General features: G+C 49.8%; 6 protein-coding genes across 6 annotated transcripts; 3 read left to right on the top strand and 3 right to left on the bottom strand.

Annotated features, from left to right (window-relative positions):
- Positions 1–527: 527 nt before the first annotated feature.
- N7500_001155 (fungal specific transcription factor domain-containing protein) lies at positions 528–1,781 on the top strand (the record flags this gene model as incomplete). Its single annotated transcript, XM_056672301.1, has 1 exon — positions 528–1,781. The coding sequence occupies one exon, from the start codon at positions 528–530 to the stop codon at positions 1,779–1,781; it is 1,254 nt and encodes a 417-aa protein (XP_056537874.1).
- Positions 1,782–2,198: 417 nt separating this feature from the next.
- N7500_001154 (sulfatase family protein) lies at positions 2,199–4,154 on the bottom strand (the record flags this gene model as incomplete). The annotated part of the gene is made up of 5 exons (XM_056672300.1): positions 2,199–2,537; positions 2,597–2,709; positions 2,760–3,243; positions 3,304–3,782; positions 3,839–4,154. The coding sequence occupies 5 exons, from the start codon at positions 4,152–4,154 to the stop codon at positions 2,199–2,201; spliced, it is 1,731 nt and encodes a 576-aa protein (XP_056537873.1).
- A 724-nt stretch (positions 4,155–4,878) lies between these two features.
- Positions 4,879–7,417, bottom strand: N7500_001153 (uncharacterized protein; the record flags this gene model as incomplete). Its single annotated transcript, XM_056672299.1, has 2 exons — positions 4,879–5,050; positions 5,127–7,417. 2 exons carry the CDS (start codon positions 7,415–7,417, stop codon positions 4,879–4,881), a joined length of 2,463 nt encoding a protein of 820 aa, XP_056537872.1.
- Positions 7,418–8,212: 795 nt separating this feature from the next.
- On the top strand, positions 8,213–9,734 carry N7500_001152 (uncharacterized protein; the record flags this gene model as incomplete). The annotated part of the gene is made up of 2 exons (XM_056672298.1): positions 8,213–8,352; positions 8,420–9,734. 2 exons carry the CDS (start codon positions 8,213–8,215, stop codon positions 9,732–9,734), a joined length of 1,455 nt encoding a protein of 484 aa, XP_056537871.1.
- A 511-nt stretch (positions 9,735–10,245) lies between these two features.
- N7500_001151 (MFS transporter) lies at positions 10,246–11,829 on the bottom strand (the record flags this gene model as incomplete). Its single annotated transcript, XM_056672297.1, has 4 exons — positions 10,246–10,376; positions 10,433–10,553; positions 10,613–11,633; positions 11,693–11,829. 4 exons carry the CDS (start codon positions 11,827–11,829, stop codon positions 10,246–10,248), a joined length of 1,410 nt encoding a protein of 469 aa, XP_056537870.1.
- Positions 11,830–14,621: 2,792 nt separating this feature from the next.
- On the top strand, positions 14,622–19,700 carry N7500_001150 (PT repeat family protein; the record flags this gene model as incomplete). Its single annotated transcript, XM_056672296.1, has 1 exon — positions 14,622–19,700. One exon carries the CDS (start codon positions 14,622–14,624, stop codon positions 19,698–19,700), a length of 5,079 nt encoding a protein of 1,692 aa, XP_056537869.1.
- Positions 19,701–20,153: the final 453 nt, after the last annotated feature.

Genomic DNA, 20,153 nt, shown 5'->3' with positions numbered 1-20,153 from the left:
CATGTAGTAGACTATATACTCCAATTAACTGTAAAAGATACCCCCTTGAGTCAACTAGGAGATAGATGGAGTCCCTTCGATACTCAAGAATTATCCCATCCCGGTGGAGTTGGGAGATGACAAATACAAAACCGAAACTGAACATCTACAACTACTTCATAACCTGCCCGGGAATTTTGGATGAAGCCCTGATTCCCATATTTTCTCTTCAACAAATGGATTCCCCCAGCCAGACAAGCACGACTGCAGCCACATCAGTGGCATGCCTCAACTGTCGCGACAAACATCTCAAATGTGACGGCAATCCAGAGGGATGTGACCGATGTCGCGCTTTATCAATCTTTTGTCACTTTGTTCCATCACGTCGTGGACGGAGAGGGCAACCAAGTGGACTTGTATGCCTCGATACGTGTTATGTCCCAGCCATTGAAGAGACTGCTTTTTTCTCTGATGCGTCATTACCCCCTTTGACTTCAAGTGATCTCTGTCCAACCTATATTTCAGAGCCTCCACAGAGTTTACCACACATGAGCATCCATTTGATAAAAGTATTCTATGAGTATTTTCACCCTGCGCATCCGATACTGCCACCCTTTGATCTCTGGGTTATATCTTCGCCGCCTCAGTATCTCGTGAACATTGTCGAGCTCATTGGATTACACCATATTTCCCCTGGCCAAATCCCCGAGGTTTCAAATGACCTTTGGATATCTACTGAAAGCGCTGAGTTGACGTTGGAAAAAGCGCAGGCATATCTTCTTTTCAGTATCCTATTCCATGGTCGTAAGGTCCCCGAATGTGCGAAGAAATGCATTGGCTTCGCTATTGAATGTAGCTTCAGGCTTGGACTCCATTGCAGAGAGCTCTCTGATACCGTGGAGATGCAGAGCACCGCCCGTGCTGAGAGTATGAGGCGAACATTGTGGGAGATTTTTATCGTGGATACTATCCTTGCTGCCGTGCAAATTGGAGGCACCTTGCAATTCAACATGGAGATGCCTGACGTGTCCCTACCATCGGAAGATGAGAAGTTTGTGGACGGTCACTCCGGGGTCTACTCCATTTCTGCGAAGGATCTGAGCCACCGGGCATTGTCCGATGATGATCGCATTTCATCACTTGCTTATCGTGTCGAGGCGTCACTCATTCTCCGGCAATGCCTCGTCGCCTGCGAGACACATGCCCGTGAAGACACATTGGAAATACTAGACTCAATGATCTCGGCTTGGTTTCACCGATGGCCTGGCGACAGGAGCACTATTCTCCAGATGAATGGGAAAGTGAATCAAGTTGACTTCCAGTCGGCTATGATCATGCATTGTGCCTCTATTTATCTCCACTTCCCCAAATCCCTCTTGGTATCCTTCCTCCCAAATACCGGCGAGGTGTTTTGTTCCAGACCTCCACCTATTTCATCTCCCTCGCCGAATGCGCAAACACACACAGCAAAAATTGTCAATGCAGCCGTCGAGCTGTCCAAGCTCGCTTCTCTTTCTACGTCTGTGACGGGTCATACCCCATTTTTTGCTTGCTCTCTCGTCCTCAGCTCTATAGTGCAGGTGACTGTTCTGTCTGCCCCTATTGGACAGCCATTCGGGAAGCATTACTCATATTTGGCATTGAACATAGGAGTTCTGAAATCGATGGGCAGCATATGGAACGTCGCGGCTTCTGCTGTGGGAAAACTTCGAGCCACTACTCGCGAAGTTGAGGCAGCCTCTGCCGAGGCAGGTCATGAAATCGTTGGATCCATGTTTATCCCTGCTGTACTCCGAAAGTGAGATCATGTTAAGGGTTCCTACTTTACTTGAAATCACCATATTCTACTGTTAAGACTGCGTATGTTTGAAGACTGCTTTAGCTGAGAATGTTTTAGCTGAGAACCCAAATTTGGAGATACAAAGCAAGGGATTTCACAAAATTTCATGCCGAGAATCTTGTGGATCTGGCGGACCCACTAGTCGGCGAACTTGGCATTGATGTACTCCGTAAATAGCGAAAGAGCCGGCATGATTCTTGAAGAGAAGGCTAAAGGTAGGAAAGGTATGGCAATTGAAACAAGCGGAGTCTAGTATTACTGAAAGCCTCGAGCAAGAGATACCATGACAACGGATATCCTCGAAAACAGGAATGGGACGACATCATATGTGATTTCTTTTGCTGAATGACCAATTTTGAAGACGCACTTTCAGTTTTTTTTAAATCCAATCCTCCAAGCTGTACCCATTTCTGATAGCGAGAACATGCTGGGGTCCTTCGGCATCGACCTCATAGCCATAGGCACAGCGACCAAAGGAGACTTTTGGCTGGGACTCATAAAAAAGATCATACTTATGATCTAATGCATCTTTGAGGCTCGCCACGGAGCCATCCGGGTGTAGAGTACTCCAGGGCTTGATGCATTCAGAGCCACGGCATGACTTGAGCACCATAAGGAGAGCATCCAACCTTGGAACTACTTCTGGTATTGGGCGTCCGAGAATCTCCACTTTTGGGGCATCTCTCTTCCAGAGATTATCCACCTGGTAAGGGTCCACCTTTGGAAATTGGTTTAGCTGAGTCAATCTAAAAACATGATGTTCTGAAGAAAACTTACAGTCAAGTCATAGAGCTCATGCTCGTTATTACACCACACAGAGTAAAACAAATTGTAGTCAGTGGAAAGCAGACGGACAGCCTTGTAGGTGTTGTTGGGTACAGTGGGGGTCCCTATGAGCATTAGTACTAAAGAGATTGAGGGAGGCAATGGGCAGACGTACCAAGATTTGACAAGCCACCTTCGAGCATTGCCTGTCCCCAATATTCAACTGCGACATGCTCATGAAGATCACCACTGGTTTTGGAGGTTGGCATTGGTGTCCCATCAAAGTCAGACCTCTGATGAAGTCCGGCGAGCTGGAAGAGCGTGGGTGCAATGTCAATATGTGTGGTGACCGAGTCCTCCACATGGTTCTCTGGGATACCAGGTCCGCGCATCATGAAAGGAACACGGATATCTTCCTCAAAGCCACAGGTCTTTCCAGGAGGAAGCCGGTGCTGAGATATATGGAAACCATTGTCCGAGGTGTAGATAATGAAGGTGTTGTTGATTTTTTCAGATTTCTCAAGCCGTGTAATGAGGTTGTCAACTAGCTCGTCGACACCTTGAAGAGCACGAAGACGCTGGCGATAGTAATGGTCATTGTAGTCTATCACTGACTGGTTTCGATATGGAAGATCTTGGATCCAACTCACGCCAGTTGGCTTTCGAAGGAAGGTTGTTAGGTATCGTATTTTGACATGTCATCGATAACAAGCACTCACATGTTTGGGGTTGAAGTTTGCTGTTCGGGGCACTTTTGCATCTGGGAAGAGATGTTTATGATGTTCTTCAGGAATGGGCTCGTCCATCCACATTGGACCGGCGCCACCTCCATACGTTCCATTCATGTTCGAATGCGGAGCAATGGGTGTCACAGTCATGAAAAAAGGTCGTTCACCAGCTAATGCGTCGTCTAGGAATCCCATCGCCTTCTCGCGCAGAACCTCGGTGGTATGACGTCCCAGATAATTCTCGGGGGCTTCGTGATTCCTCTGGTACGTGGCATTCATATAGTCATAGGTGTAAGGGTCTAGAACAAAGTCTGAACCGTTGAAACCTGCAGGGTACGGGCTGTTGTAATTCTCAAGAGAATGACCGTTCATCAACTTTCCAGTGTAGTAAGTATCATAGCCCGCCTGTTGCATCCAGACGGGAAGATAGTTCTCATTGAACCCACGCTCAATAAACTTGGGATATCCTCCTGAAAATATCTGTCAGACGTAGACCGAGATAAAACAGATAGGAGATTTGGCTTACCCCAGGGTGGGTGGACGTCGGTTACGTTAGTATTATGTGCCTGACGTCCAGTGAGCAAACTGACACGAGACGGACAGCACAGAGCGGTAGTAACGAAGTGATTGGCGAAGGTTGTGCCTTTCTGTGCCATATGCTTCATAGTCAATGGCGTGTAGGAGAGCGAGTCTAATTTCAGATCTTGGTCATCGGTCATGATGAAGAGAAAATTGGGCTTTGGCGTAGGGAGAAGCTGGTCTGATACACTGGAATCCTCAGAGGTATCTGTAGTCATACCGGCTACCAAACAGCCGAAGGCAACGAGGATTTTTAACTTCATTCTCGCTGAAATTGGAAGATAGAATAAGAACAGTGTGCTAAACCGATGTGATAGAGAGCATTAGGGTCATCTTTGGGCACTTTATACTCGCGACATTTTCTCTATTTATCTGTCTTCTTTAAGGGATATCGCGAATCCACAACATGATTGCCCTATCCAAAAAAAGAAAAATCAAGGATGTACACTTTGTAGACTCTGGATAGACCAAGGTCGCCTATACGAAGTAAAATCAGGATTTGCTTCCTAACAAGCCCCACATATTCGGCGAGGTCTCAGGGGAAATGAGCAACTGCAAAATTTGACTCGAAATCCCCGAGAGTTCACTTCGACAGGAAGAAACTTTCCCCAATGGGCTGTGGAATATTGGGGAGGCTTACATTGCTCTGTGACAACTAGATCTCCCACCGGCCTCTACTTTGGGCAGGCTTTTGTCGCAGGATCAGCAATATTATTAAAAACCTGTCTCTATAGAGTTCAGAAGCTGACTACCTAGACAGTATCACTTACAATAATATGGCGTTTATAGTAATAACATGCCCTCTACCGAGCCCTTGGACTGGTCCATACATGTGTTGGGCCAAATAGTACATATAGTAACTGATAGGCTACTAGGATGATAAGACTAGATATGCGTAAGGACTATAGTAGGGGGCTTATTGTGCTTCGAGATTAATTTAGCTTCACTAAGTACGGCGTAGGTCTCTCAGATCTGTCTATAGCAAGCTTAAACAATGTCAATAGCTAACTCGCACTTGATGTCCTTCACGCTGGTTCCCACAAAGCATTTGTAACTGCCGGTATCTACCCTCCAAGATGCGATCTCTTCATCATACCACCGGAGTGTGTCACTTTTGATAAATTCTCGCATCTCGAGACTCCATTGCAGGTACCCAAACCTTGGAAAATCCAGCCAGGGTCTTGGGGTAACTGGCTAGACCTCTTTGACGAATAAACACCGACGGTGAGACGTACACTTGAACAACTTCATGACCATCACGTTGGCCAATGTTGTTGACGGTGATGTGAATAGTAACATGAGACTCGGGCATAGTAGTCATTGTACCACTAAGGTGAATGTTGGATAGCGTGAAGGACGTGTATGATAGCCCAAAGCCGAATGGCCACAGAGGTTCGATTTCCCGCTCCTCAAACCACCGATACCCTATCAGCACCTGTTCACCAAAGACAGCATGGTCTTGTGCCGCTTCAGCTGGAAACCAGTCGCTTGAACCATGGTCACTCAAGCTATTTGGGAAGGTAATCGGCGTCTGACCAGAGAAGTTGCAAATACCAAGTAGCGCGTTTGCCAAGGCAGGACCATTCTCTTGGCCCTGATACCAACCCAGAACAATTGCGTTTGCTTGGTTTGTCCAAGGCATAGCAGTTGCACTAGCGGTTTGGACAACAACTATAGTGTTAGGATTGGCGGCGCAGATAGATGATACAAGCTCGTTAGTCCGACCTGGCAAATCCATGTCCGGTCGATCGCCACCTTCGCCCTCGGAATCCTTGTTGTGACCGACAACCAAGATGGCCACATCGGACTCCTGTGCCGCTTTTACAGCACGATTCAACATCTCTGTCTCGTCCACCTGTAGAGACATCCCGATACGTAGGCCGGACATTCTAGGGAAAAGTGTGTTGTCAAAGGATTCCATGAGCGGCAGAGTAACGACGTTGTCTACCCGCAAGGCGTATGAACGGCCCGAACTTAGGTCGACATAGCAGGTTTGGTCTTTACTGGAGCAGCCAAGGAACTCGGCAGTGGGGCCAGCCCAGTCGGTGTTGTCAATGATGAGCTTATCATCCAAGAAGAGCTTTGCCTTGCCGGTGTTTGCAATGCTGAACACATATTGTCCAGAGACCTTGAGAGTGACACTTCCACTGGCTCTATAACAATACTGATTATCTTTGAGTGACTGAGGTACATCCCCGTCGCTCATCATATACGTCAGAGAGTTTGCCCAGAAACTGGTCGCCACAATGGGACCCTGGAACTCATGTCCCGCAAAGAAATCCACCTGAAGTCCCTGTCTTGAACCGTCTGGGACGGTAAGCGCATCTCCAAGAAGAGCTGGACGCGAGGAAAATGGCACACCCTGTTCATATGAAATTTCGATTGCTGGATTGACTTCTCGGAGGGCACGTTCGAGGGACTCTTCAGGTGTAGTGATGTAGAATGGGTTCACCGCCGCGCTGCCGGAGCCACCTGCGGTTGGCACGTGGGCATTAGGACCGAGAATAGCGACTTTAGTCAACGAGGATGGCTGGAGTGGGAGAAGACCATCGTTCTTCAAGAGAACCAATCCGCTTTCTGCCGCTTCGCGCACAATGTCGTGGTATCCGATGTCATTGGATGCCTCTTCCGAGCTGGTATCTTTTGTTTGTGAGGGCAAAAGATTTGCCTTTTCGAGTAGTTGTAAGACTCGTCGAACGCTAGGGTTCAAATGCTGCACTTCATCAACCAACCCATCGTGGATGGCAGTGAGAAGACGTTCACCGCGGCGGACAGGTGGACCGGGCATTTCGAGGTCAGTGCCGGCGATCATGCTCTGAACGGTATCATTGCAGCCTCCCCAGTCACTCATGACCAGTCTGTCAAACTGTAGCTCATCCCGCAACAACCGTGGCAGGATGAAGGGGCTCATATCCGCGTGTGTACCATTGATCAAGGGGTAGCTGACCATCGCTGTCCAAGGTGACGCTTCAGCGGCCATAAAAAAGGGTTTCATATAGACTTCGCGCAAGGTACGCTCATCAATAATCTGATTGACATTGAAACGACGTGTTTCAGTGTCGTTGAGGATGAAATGCTTCATACAAGCACCGACACCTTCACTTTGAATCCCACGAATCATCTCGGTGGACATCGTGCCAATGAGGAAGGGGTCTTCTCCATAGCCTTCAAAGTTGCGGCCACCAAGTGGGGAGCGGGAGAAATTCATTGTCGGCGCCAAAAGCACATGGCAGCCCTTGCGACGGGTTTCTTGGCCTAAAATAGTGCTGACTGTCTTCACCATGGAGGGATCCCAGGTAGCGGCCAGTGATATGGCACATGGTATCAAAGTAGTCAGAGAACCATCTGTCCATTTGGTTCCTCGAGCACCCGCCGGACCATCTGTCATTTGTAGAGGTGGGATTCCCAACCGCTCAACCTGGGTAGTCTGCCACATATTTTGACCGGCGACCAAGGCCACTTTCTCTTCAATAGTAAGTGATTGGAGGAGATTTTCCACGACGGTGGTGATAGTATCGGGAGCCATGGTCTTGAGCGGGTTGCGGTATGACAACACCAAAAGAGATGAGTAAATATTTAGACGTGCAAGATGTACAAGGAAATGGCGAATGCTGCCTTTTTTGCTTATATGAATTAAACGATATTGTAATGGTGGGATATCCATCACGGCCAACAATACAATGTAGTCTCGGGGATATAGTGGAGTTGACACTCCGCTCGCCGAAATCGTGGGGCCACATTCTATAACATCCAACCAGTTGGATAGAACAGCTTAACAAAGTTCTCTCTTTCTATTCTCCCTTTGGCAAAATCTCTAGTCCCCGGAAATAACTCCCCATGATTTCGGGACAGAATTCGTGGCCGTGGGGCCCCGGTAAAGAGAGGCTGGGGAAATAGACGTACACTTCTGATGAGGTGAATGAGAAATTGTATATTGAACACCTCAATTTGTGATTTTAACTGTGCTAATGGTTCGACTATCTATACTCATAGAAAAGTGTCATAAGAGACATTTTTTAGGTCCCGCCAGTGACTGGCGCATCAGCCAGTTCCATCTCAGCGAAAGCCACTCAGACATCTTATACCCAAAACGGGAAAGTAGTTCGGGGAAACTTAGGCGACATCTTCTACTCATCCCCCAATTGGGTAAGCTATTTGGTTAGTGGCTCTATCAGGATGGACCGAGCAGTTTTGGCATGTACGTTGAGCACTTTGACGTCCCCCTTACGCCTTCAAAAGACACCATTCCCCTTCATTGAAGGGATGCAAATTCGAATTTCTTTCCTTCCACCATTCATAACCCTACTTAACTGGCACCACTATGACACAGACAGAGGCCTCGGGTAGTTCAGTCCGAAATTTGCCATGGCTTATCTGGGTGGTGGTCATTTTTGGCTCCATATCCTCAGCTGGCTTTGGGTTTGATCAAGCCTGGTGGGCAAGTCTCATGAGTTCTCCTCAGTTTGTGCAAAATTTTGGAACACTCGATCCCGTCACGCATACACGCGCCTTGACTTCCCAACAACAGTCACTGGGGACGGGGCTTGGTTACGTTGGAGTTATCATTGGAGTTTTCTGCGGATCGCCTATCAATGAGCTGTTCGGAAGAAAAAAAGGCTCTTTGGATTCAAACAGTCATTGTCACAATTGGCATCATTATTGAGTCTACTTGCAAAGCAAGCTACGCGCAATTCATCGTCGGCAAGCTCATCGTCTACCTCGGTGGAGGCATCGCTACTAGCATCATCCCTGCTTACCAGGGCGAGTGCGCCCCGACATCCTTGCGTGGCTTGATGTCCGGCACATACAATGCTTTCCTCATGATCGGTGGGCTCGTCGCCGCTCTAATTGTGTATCTGTGTCGGCAAATCTCGAGCGACTGGGCATGGCGTGTGGTAGTGGTTGCTCAAATTGCCATCCCCGTTGCCGGGTGGGTCAGTCTACCCTTCTTACCTGAGTCACCCCACTGGCTTGTGTCTCGTGGACGACTAGATGAGGCAGTTGTAGCCCTTCGTCGTCTAAGAGGACCATTTTTCCCAGCAGAGGCTGAGGTAGTCGCGTTGCAGCAACATTTCCAGAGGCAACGGGAACGACTTGCCAGTGCAACATGGGCTGTTTGCTTCACGGATCCGGTCAATCGGCGTCGCACACTGATCTGCGTGGGTGCTCAGATATTCCAGCAGGCACAGGGAATCTCATTTGTCGCAAATTATCAAGCTGTCTTCCTCCAGCAGATAGGGTTCAAGGAAGTTCTCCTGATGTCTGTGGTGGTATATGTCATTGGTGTTGTCGCAAATCTCATCTCCATGGTCACGACGGATATGCTTGGCCGACGGAATGTGTTAATGTGCTCTGCTCTCTTCTTGGGGGCCTGTATGTTCATCATTGGAGGTCTGACTGCGGGCGGGCCCACAGATATGTCCTACACAATGCAAGTTACGGCTGTGGTGATGTTGATGCTATGGTTCTTTGCCTTCCAGGTTACTTGGGGGCCATTGACTTGGGTTCTGACAGCCGAGGTGCCACCCAGCCAGGTGAGAGAGAAGACAGTTGCACTATCTGGCATGGGAGCCTATGTCACCGGCTTGGTCATTGTTTTTGTCAATCCTTACACTCAGGCGGACATTGGTGGACAGGTTGCGTTTGTCTACGGAGCATTATCAATTGTATCGTTTGTTTTTGCATGGTTTTTCATTCCGGAGATGAGACAACGCACATTAGAACAAATTGATGAGATGTTCCAGGATGGTCTTGCAACTCGGTCATTCAAATCTCATATTTGTCGATCGCCTGGGGAGACTGCTGTCAAGGAAGAGTCGGATGAGTTTGTGGAAAATGCCTAATTTGGCTATGATGCTGTTGCACTCATTGGATCTATAGTGAATATATATGCATCAAGTTAGATTGATTAAAGGAACATCAACGCACGCGTCTGTCATTCGCTTTTGTGTGTCTACAATTTCATTCTCTCTACGGAGTAGACCAAGGAGTTGATAGAAACCAACCATTGACCGATGAACATGCTAATCAATAATCAATTGATATCGCATCCATTATATCAAGCTATTCCAGGATAAGCGCACTTATAGGAGACCATTATTCTCCTGCTTTGTATTTCACAAGCGGCGATGCAGAATTGCCCCGGTTTTTGGTGCCAATTTCCCTATCCTCTTCCTTCTCACTCGAGATACTGCAAATAAAACTATGGAGATAGGAACAAATAAAATTAGCCAATCAAATTATGAGGTTGGTTTATATCTCTAAAATAGGCGCCTTGAATGTTTATTCCATGTATGAGTTGAAGAGTGTGTATGAGTCGATACTGAGCAACCGCTATCTCCAGATATACAAGTTTCATTGGATATATGCACTGGATTGACGGACTTTGCTGCCAGATATGTAGAAGATCCATGGTAAAAAGGCGAAGGCAACTGCCAGAAATCCAAGCAAACTCGATGCCCAGGGGTAGCCAAGGTTTCTATACACTGAGAAAGATATAAGAAAAAAGATCAAAAATTCATGGATAAACAGGACAACATACTCGGGAGTGTGAACAGAGGAAAAGAGCCACCGACGAGATATCGCAGTAGTCCGTTGGCTGCCAGTGCCGATGCTCCGTACTTGGCACCGTATACATTTGTCAGGTAAAGCATTGTCGAAACCTGGAAATGAAACCGTCAGCAATATTCCAGTATTGAATGTCAAGAGGTAGCTCACTCACGAAGACTAGAATGTTTGAGAAACCAAACAGGCCTGTTGCCAGAATGCTACTCATCCAATGGATTCCTGGCCGGGCGGTCCACGCAAACCAGAACAATGCAGAGGCCATCAAAGGACCCCCGATCATTGCACCCCACAACATTCGCTCCGGTGGTGGTGTAGCGTTCTTGTACTTGAAGAGGTGTTGTTTCATAGTATAAGAATCAAGGAAAACCAGAAGTATACCTCCAAGAGCACATCCCACAGCAATGCCAATCAAAACCAGCCCAATTTCTCCAGGAGTAAAGTTATATGTAGTGCTGTAGATCAGCGGAATACATGCCAAAAAGCAAAAGAGGATAGAGAAGTTTAGCGAAGAGTAGAGAGAGCAAAGCAGCACAATAGGTTCACGAATGAGCATGTAAAGTGGTCTCACCAGCGTGACTGTGAGCAAGAAACGCACCCCAGCCAATCCAGCTGGGATAGGAGCCGGCGGCACGGGCAAGCCAAGTCTTTTAGCCTTCCGACGCATCACAGGGCCAGCATAAGTTTCCTGTGCTCCTAGCGCAAAGATCCAGACACCTGCACCGAGGAACAATGTAGTCCACAGCGACCATTGCCAGTTCTTGTATTGGGCAATCCAACCGCCCACAAGTTCTCCAAGTGCTGGGCCCAGGAACGCAATAGTCATGATCAAGATCACACCGCGATTGGTGTTTACTCCTGTCCACATATCCATAATTGTCCCTGCACCAACAGCCAGCGGCGCGGAGATTGTGATGCCAGCCAATAGCCGGCAGATGGCAAGAGCCGCGAGGTGCTTCGCAAAACCGGAGCCCAGAATAAATATCAACGCGACCGGGGTCACAAAGACATAAATGAATCTTCGACCAAATGTTTCACTCAGTGGTGCTGAAACTGTCGGACCAAATGCGAGACCGTACACGTATAGCGTGAAGGGGAGGAGGGCGAGAGTGGTACTGGTGTGGAAATCTTCTTGGACGCTCTCATGGGATGGTGAATAAATTGCCAATCCGAATGATCTGCGAAATGTCTCCTACATTAGCGGAGCAATAATGGACAGGATGAATTTTTCGCTCACATCAAAAAACATAGTAAAGCAGGCACCGCGGTGTTGTAAAGCTTTTTGCCGGTCGACCAATTCTTTGCATTGTCAGGGTCATCAACCCAGTCTGATATAATATCATCTTTGTGTGCCTGCTCCGTTGGTTCGGTCATTCTCTCCTTGCTTGCTTCAAAGCTGTCTTTGGACTTATTCGCAAGATGGTATGGATCGCCCTCTATACAAATAGTATTTATGGAGTCCACGGGTCAGTCGGATATTTTTACAACGGGCAATCGGCGGCTGAACGCCTACATTCATTGAGTTCACCTTATGCCGTGTAGTCGGCGAGCTTGTTGTTGAGATTTGCTCTAGTTCTAGGGGTGTATACATAGTAAATGAGGCTTAGATCAATGTCGTGCAAGAGAGGGACCCACTAATTCGGCGACCTCCAGGGGCCGATGCTTGGTATGGCCGATTATATTCCCGCGAGAAGAATCCGAGAGGTCTTGTAGCGCTGATAGTTTTCTTTCACTCTGTCAGGTGCGAAAGGCTATTCCTTACTCCCAGAAGCACCGAGTTTGTAGTCTACTTTGTGTAGGCCTTTTGGAAATACCTCAGTCATGGAGAAACAAGGCTTTATTTGAGACGAAAGGGGAACAGGAAAGAAGAGAAGAGGAGCAAATTTGTGTCTCCCACCACATCAGGATGCCCTTATCAAGGTTAATTGCCTGAGAGACTATGGTGGTTGGGGTTTCAATGAAAAGTTCATGTCGTGGAACTGTGTTCACATGTCCAGATAGCTTCTACATCTTTGTTGATCTGATGCACAATGACACTATCTGTTGTTGTCTGTAATATCTTAGAAATACCATGTTGCCCAAGGCGAATGTTGACCTTGGTTTTCTGGCTGCATCGTGATTACCTCATGAGGACGTAACATGACAAGAAAAGCCCTAATTGATCTCGTTTTGGTATATGCATGGACAGGTAGATAGCTTCATCCCTCGACATGTTGTTATTGATCGACATGGAGGCGCTATGTAAGCTTAAAGACTTATTTGCTAATGAAAACTTGTGTACAATCCCGTTCATTCATGGGCCAATGTCTTAATTTGTTGCTGTCGTAGCCGCTCCTCTGCCGCTACCCGACTCATATCGTAGAACACCTGTTTCTTGAGTTGTTCGCTGTGCTGTTTCGGATGCTCCTCTGCCTATTTCTTCACCTTTCCATCTACCAGCCCTGTGTTGTGGTATACTCTTGCTTTGCCCTCTAACTTACAAGGTATTCGCTGTCCGTAGTACACTCCCGACCCACGCAACGGTCAGCTCCCCTATTCGAGCTCATCGAAGTGCCGAGTGGTGATTATCCATACAATATTAAGCCAATAACAAATGGAGAAAGGTGAAATCTTCTCGCCGTGGACGTAAGAGTTCTATTGATGCGGCTGTGGTGGTCATGTTGATACATTGTGGTTCACGGAAAGAGTATTTGGCTATGATGCAGGTGCCTTGCGATTGGAAGAAAGGAGGAGAAGATCGCTGCCTCTTCACACATTTATTTCAAGCTTGTGCTGGCTGTGGGGAAATAAGCCCTGGAGAAGTAACTGAAGGACTAAGAAAGGCATTCAATCTCAATTAGTGCATACATATGGCTACCTCCATGCAGAATTTATGAGTGCCAGATGACAATTTGATTGGACTAGAATGATGCGCCAGATCATGAGATCCTAGCAGTCCTTGTAATTGTTATCGTGGGTCCTTCACACCTGATTGTAGATCAATATGAAGAAAAGGTTCTACTGCCCTACATCATCGAGCGCGCTTAGAAGATGAACCGAAAGTTTCCGACCTCTAGCCTACCCTGACGATATTAGTTAGGGGGGAAGTCATAAGACTACTCCGTTGTTGTATATAACTTTGACAAGCTATTTTTACTAGGGCCCAATTAAATCCCCCCTGAATACAATATTTTGCCGACAAACTGGGAATCATCTCCCGCGCATACCCGAGAACGGGAAGCCGACCACACCGCCCTGTATATCTTAATGAAAGTCGGTGGGAAGCACTCTGTAGGTGAGAACTGCAGACTGCATGGGCTTTGAGCCGGAAATGCGGCTTCTGTACGGAGTACGGAGGGAGAGGGTCCAAGCTTGAGGCAGCACGCAATGCACGAGAGCTACTAGTGGGAGCTTTTGAAAACTCTAGATTGCCGAATATAGGAATTGTTCAGGGTACTCCATACAGGGAGTGTCCCGAGGTAGAAATATGGAGATCCGTGGTGTTCCGCATAATATGGGTCTGATCCAGAAAAAAAAATTGAAACATCAGCCAATCCACAGACTATTAAAAATTGATACAAAGACTAGAAGCAATAATATGACTCAGGACCATATGACAGGTGGATAACCTAGCCTGTTTATCAGGCATTTTTTAGCGCCCAATTGACATAGGTCTTTCTTTCGGTGCAACCAAGGCAGAAGCATGGGAGGACAGAGTTCTCTGTATTCCTTAGAATCATGTCTGTATGATAACACATGTTTAAGAAAAAGAAGCAAAAATGGCCAATAAACCTCGGTGATATATAGCTTCACCGCATGTTGGAAGTGGATATCCGAATGAAAGAGCCCAAAAAGAACAGCCATTGGGCGTTAAGAGGTAATATTTTAGTATTTTATTCTTTAAGTATTTAGTACTATTTAGTATTAGTTAGGATTTTAGTACAATCGCTGGTCACTATGCCAACTGGTTTTCCCCACTCCAGAGCTGTGCCGTTTTTTTTTGTACTTGGGCTGAGATTTTTTTCTGCCTTTTCCCCCTCTCCATATTCACAATCATCTTGCTCTGTGAGCTTGTGCTTTCTGTACACGATAATCTAGCGTTAAATCTTTGCTGGTCAAATTGTGAAAACCCCCCCTAATACCCAATCATACTTTTTTTTACGACATTACGAACTTGAAACGAATAAATGGCCAGCGTGCAAGAGCCTATTCTCCCGGAAAGCCATGCGCTGCCCACAGATGGCCCAGTTGAGCCCATTTCAAAGTCTGCCGATGCAACGGAGGCCGAACTGAGCGAATCCACGGCCACTTTGGTTGAGCCCGACTCCACACAACAATCCAACGATGCAACCCAACCAGAGGTCCCAATGACCGCCGCCGAAAAGAAGAAGGCCAAGAAGGCTAGGAAGAAGCAGCAAAAGAGACAGGAGAGTATTAGCTCCCTGGCTGTGGAAGCTGAAAAGACTTCCGAAACTCCAAAGGATACTGCCACTACTGAGACTAAAACTGCAGAGCCTGCAGTTGAGGAATCAGCAGTCGAGGCTCCCAAGGAAGCGGAATCCGCTGCCGAGCCAGTAGTTGAGGAAAAAACTGCAATTGAACCAACGGAAGAATCTCAGTCTGCTGAGAAGGCGGTCGATACTACCGAAGCGCCAGTGCTTGAGGAAAAGCCTGTCGCTGAAGCTACCCCCGAGGTTGCTGAGAAGGTTGCCGAGGAGAAGCCTGCAGCTGAATCGACCACTGCTGAATCCGAACCTGCCGAAAAGGTCGACGAGCCCGCCACAGAAGAATCGAAGACTGCTGAGGTCGTTCCGGAAACCGTCGCAGAGCCTATCGAAGAATCCAAGGCCGTGGAAGAGGCCAAGCCCACCAAGGAAGAGCCCCAGACCGCCGAGGCCGTTCCTGAAGTCCCTGCGGAGCCGATCACCGAAGAGACACCTGCTGCGGAAGATATCAAGACCGTCGAGGAGGTAGCTAAGCCCATTGAGGAGAAGCCTGTCGAAGAAAAGGCTACCGAGGTTGTCCCCGAAACTGCCGCTGAGCCTGCCGTCGAGCAGCCTGCTGCTGAAGCCGTGGAAGAACCCAAGGCCGCGGAGGACATCGCTGAGCCCGCCAAGGAAGAGTCAGGACACGCCAAGTCCTTTGCGGAAGCTGTCGCTGAACCGGTCGAGGAGACCCCCGCCGAAGCTGCCGTGGAAGAATCCAAGACTGCCGAGGTTACCCCTGAGGCTGTTGTGGAAGAGAAGGCCACCGAGGCCGTTCCTGAACCCACCGAACCCGCCGTGCAGGAGACACCCGCTGCTGAACCAACCGTGGAAGAAAAGACCGTGGAAGCTGTTCCTGAGATCGCCCAGGTGGCGCCCGCCGTTGAAGAATCCAAGGCTACGGAGGAGGTTGCCGAGCCCACCCCCGCTGAAGCTGCTAAGGAAGAAAAAGCCACCGAGGCTGTCGCAGAGCCTATCGAAGAGACCCCGGCCGTGACAAAGTCCAAGACCGAAGAGGCTGTTCCCGAAATCGCCAAGGAAACGCCCACCGAAGAACCCAAGCCTGAGGTTGCAGAGCCAATCGCCGAGGAGAAGCCGATCACCGAAGAAAGTCCTGTTGAGGCCGCTCCTGAAGCTCTCGCAGAGTCTATCGAAGACACTCCCGCCGTGGAAGAATCTAAGACCGAGGAAGTTGCTGAGCCCGCCACCAAGGAAAAGGCTGTCGAGGCTGTATCAGAAACCCCTGCCACCGAAGCTGTTCAGGAATCGAAGCCTGTCGAGGCTGTCTCGAAAACTGTCCCAGAGCCTGCTGTTGAGGAGACTTCTGCTGTGGAAGAATCAAAGGCCGAGGATGCTAAGCCTGCCACCGAAGAGAAGGTCGACGAAACCGTTTCTGAAACTCCCGCTGTCGAAGAAGTTAAGGCCGCTGAAGTTGCTGAACCTACTACTGAGGAAAAAGCCGTGGAGGTCACTCCTGAACCCGTCGCAGAGCCTATCGTCGAAGAAGCCCCCGCCGCTGCAGCTGCTGTGGGAGAATCAAACCCTATTGAGGCTGCCTCTGAAACCGCCCAGGAAACTCCCGCAATTGAGGAATCCAAGGCCGAAGAGGTTGCTAAGCCCGCTGCTGAAGAAAAGGTCGAACCTGTTTCTGAGACGCCCGCAGTTGAGGAGGCTGCCGCACCTATCACCGAGGAAAAGCCTATTGAGCCCGCCACTGAAGAGTCTGAGCCTGCCAAGTCCTTTGCTGAAGCGGTCGCTGAGCCAGTTGTCGAGGAGACTCCCGCCGCTGAAGCTCTGGTGGAAGAATCTAAGCCTGTTGATGCTGCTCCTGAAACTGCCCAGGAGACTCCCGTAGTCGAGGAATCCAAGGCTGAGGAGGTCGCTAAGCCCGCTGCTGAAGAAAACGTCGAGCCTGTCTCTGAGACTCCTGCCGTCGAGGAATCCAAGGTTGAAGAGGCTGCTAAGCCTGCTGTTGAAGAAAAGGTCGAGGCTGTTTCTGAGACACCCGCAGTTGAGGAGGCTGCCGCGCCTATCACCGAGCAAAAGCCTATTGAGCCCGCCACTGAAGAGCCTGAGCCTGCCAAGTCCTTTGCTGAAGCGGTCGCTGAGCCAGTTGTCGAGGAGACGCCCGCCGTTGAAGAATTCAAGACTGTCGAGGCTGTTCCTGAACCTGTCAAGGATACCCCCGCCACCGAAACAGCTGTGGAAGAGTCCAAGCCTGTTGAGGAGCCAGTGACCGAGCCGGCTGTCCAGGAACCCGCTGTTGAGGCAGAGGCTGCTCCAGAGATCACTCCAGAGGCAACTGCTGTGGAACCAACTGTTGAGGTTCCCGAGCCTAAGGAGGAGGTCATTCCTGAGCCCACCAAAGTGGTGGCTGAGGAGGCTCCTGTTGCGCAGCCCGCCACTCAAGAACCGACTGCTGAACCTGCCAAGGAGACCAAGGCTGTCGAGCCCGTTCCGGAGAAGACCGTTGATGCTGCCGAGGAGGCTGTCGTCGAGGAGACTACCAAGGCCGCTGCTACGGAGACTACCACCGCCGAGCCCGCCGCCGAAGCAGTTGAAGAGCCTGCTGCCGCGGTCGCCGAGGATGCTACCACTGAGCAGGCCGAGGAGGCTACCAAGGTCGAGTCTGTCGAAGAGCCCACCGAGAAGGTAAAGGCAGACGAACCAGTTGTAGAGGAGCCTGTGGCTGAAACTACCAAGGACTTGACCCCCGAAGAGTCCCCCGCTGTTCCCGAAGCCGCTGAAGCTGCTGCTGTTGAGACTGCCTCTATTCCCGAGGAGGCTGCTGCCGCCGCTGCCATCCCCGAAGAAACTCCCACCGTTCCTGAGACCACTAAAGCTGCCGCCAGCGAGACTGCCGCCATTCCCGAGGCTGCTGCTGCTGCTGCCATTACTGAGAAGTCTCCTTCTGTCCCAGAGGCTGCCGCCGCCATCGTCGAGGAAAACGCTACCTCTACTGAGTCTGTGCAAGAATCAGTGCAGGAGGCTATTCCTGCTGAGACTGCCAAGGAAGTCGCTGTTGAGGAGCCAGAAGCTATTAAGGCCGAGGAGGTCACTGAGAAGACTCCCGAAGAGCCTGTCGCTGAGAAGGCCGTCGAGGAGTCCGTTACCGAGACCGCCACCCCAGAGCCGGCAGTCAAGGATACTCCCGCTGCCGAGGAGACTCTTGTTGAAGAGTCTGCTAAGGAAGTTGCCGTCGAGGAGCCCATCAAGCCTTCCACCGAGGCTCCTGCTGTTGAGGTCGAGGAGAAGCAGCCCGAAAATGAGGCTGTTGCTGAGCCAGTTGTCCCTGAACAAACTGAGACTGCTGCCCCTGTTGAAGAACCTGTTTCCCAGGATGCTAAGCCTGTTGCCACTGAAGAGAAGGTTGTGGATGAGCCAGTCGCCGTGGCAGAGACTGTTGAAGCTGCTGCTACCCCTGAGCCTGTGGCTGAAACTGAGGCTAAGGCTGAGCCCATTATTGCCGAGCCCGCTGTTGCTGAAGCTTCTGCTGTCGAGGAAAAGGCTATCGATGAGCCTGCTGCTGCTATTGAGACTGCTGCCGAGCCCACTGCTGAGCCTGTTTCTGAACAGACTTCTGAGGTGGCCCCCGTTGTCGAAGAGCCTGCTACTAAGGCAGTAGCTACCGAGAAGGCTGAGGATGTTACTGAGCCCGCAGTCGTCGAGCCCACCGCCCAAGCTACTGAGGTTGCTGAGGCCCCAGCTGTGGAGGAGAAGATTGCCTCCGAGCCTGTGAAGGTCGAGGAGCCCGTTGAAGCTGCTTCTCCCGAGGAGAAGGTCCCCGAGGCAGCTCCAGTGGAGGAATCTACTACCAAAGAGCTCGAGCCCGAAACAACCGTTGCGAAGGAAGTTGCAACTGAGCAGCCTGCCGTCGTTGCTGAAGAGGCTGCCACTCAGGAGCCAGTGACCACTGAACCCGAAGTGCCCGCTGTTGATGAGCCTGTCGTCGAAAAGCCCGCACAGGAGGATGTCAAGGTCGAGTCCGCCGAAGCCGAAGTTGTGGCTGAGACATCCGACGTGAAGGAGCAGATCCAGCCCTCTACCGCTGACATTGAAGCCTCGGCACCATCCGAGCCCGAAGCTAAGCCGGAAGAGGCCGCTGCTCCTGTTTCTGAGGAAGCTTCCAAGGATACTGGCATCAGCACTGAAATAATCGGTGCTGGCGCTGCCGCTGCCGCCCTTGCTGGTGCTGGCGTGGCCGCTCTTGCTCACAAGGCGTCTGAGAGTGCTCTAGAGACCTCGAAAGATCAGAAGGATCTACAAGCGACCGATGCAGACAAGGGACCCGTTACTAAGGCTGAGACCCAGCCCCAGATTTCGGCCCCAGATGCACAACACACCGACGGTAAGCCAACACCGTTCTATCATTCATCCCAACCGTCTGCCATATCGTTCGAAACTGATCCCATCCTTGCAGCTCTCGCTGGCGACCGCGACGCCCTCCTCAGCAAGCTCAACCAGCCTTCCGCAGAGCAATTGTCCACGCCCACCCAGAAGCCGTCTGCCGCAACAGTCGAGAATGTTACCGAGTCCGAGCCTGCCACCGAGGCCAACAAGGGAACCGCCGAACCCGCTGCCAAGCTTGCTGACGATGATACTCTTGCTCCCAAGAACAACGATGAAGATGCTCGTCCAGCGAGCAGCCAGAACCGGTCAGTGACTGCTGTTTCTCTCAATGGTGCACCTGACAGCTGGCTCAAAGCGATCCTGCGCACTGTCTTTGTGAACTTCTTTGGGGCTATCTTTTCACCTTTCCGCCGTGGAAAATCCTCAAATTAGACAGAATCTTGTGTTTTCTTGTGCTTTCCCCTAGCCAGTTTTGTTTCTTTGGAGCTACTATTGAATAAATCGTCGTCATGACGCAGAATATGCCCATTGAAGCTAATAACTGACTGATCGATCAGCAATTTGTTCTGGATCGCTATTTTTGCCATGCCCGTCATCGCCATCTTTTGGCGTTCGTGCTTCACGGAAAAATGAACGTCGATAGCTCCGGGGACGCCGATCACGTGCAATCACGTGGACTACCGAGCCCCAACTCGAGTCATTTTAATTATACCCGTGGCATTACGAAAGTGCGTGGCATACGGACTATAAACCTCGGAGGTCCAATTTTCAACCACCATTTCATATTCCCCTGTATTATCTGTTCCCGTGTCTTTTCTATTTACGAATTCCATTTGCGCTTTGCTTTTTTTTTATCTATTATGGTCAATGATTTCCTTTTGTCGT

This window comes from Penicillium coprophilum, assembly GCF_028826855.1.
Source record: "Penicillium coprophilum strain IBT 35676 chromosome Unknown utg000001l_segment0_segment0, whole genome shotgun sequence".
Classification (NCBI taxonomy): Eukaryota; Fungi; Ascomycota; class Eurotiomycetes; order Eurotiales; family Aspergillaceae; genus Penicillium; species Penicillium coprophilum.
Note: the sequence above shows the minus strand (reverse complement) of the source record. Positions and strands in the feature narration are given on the sequence as shown.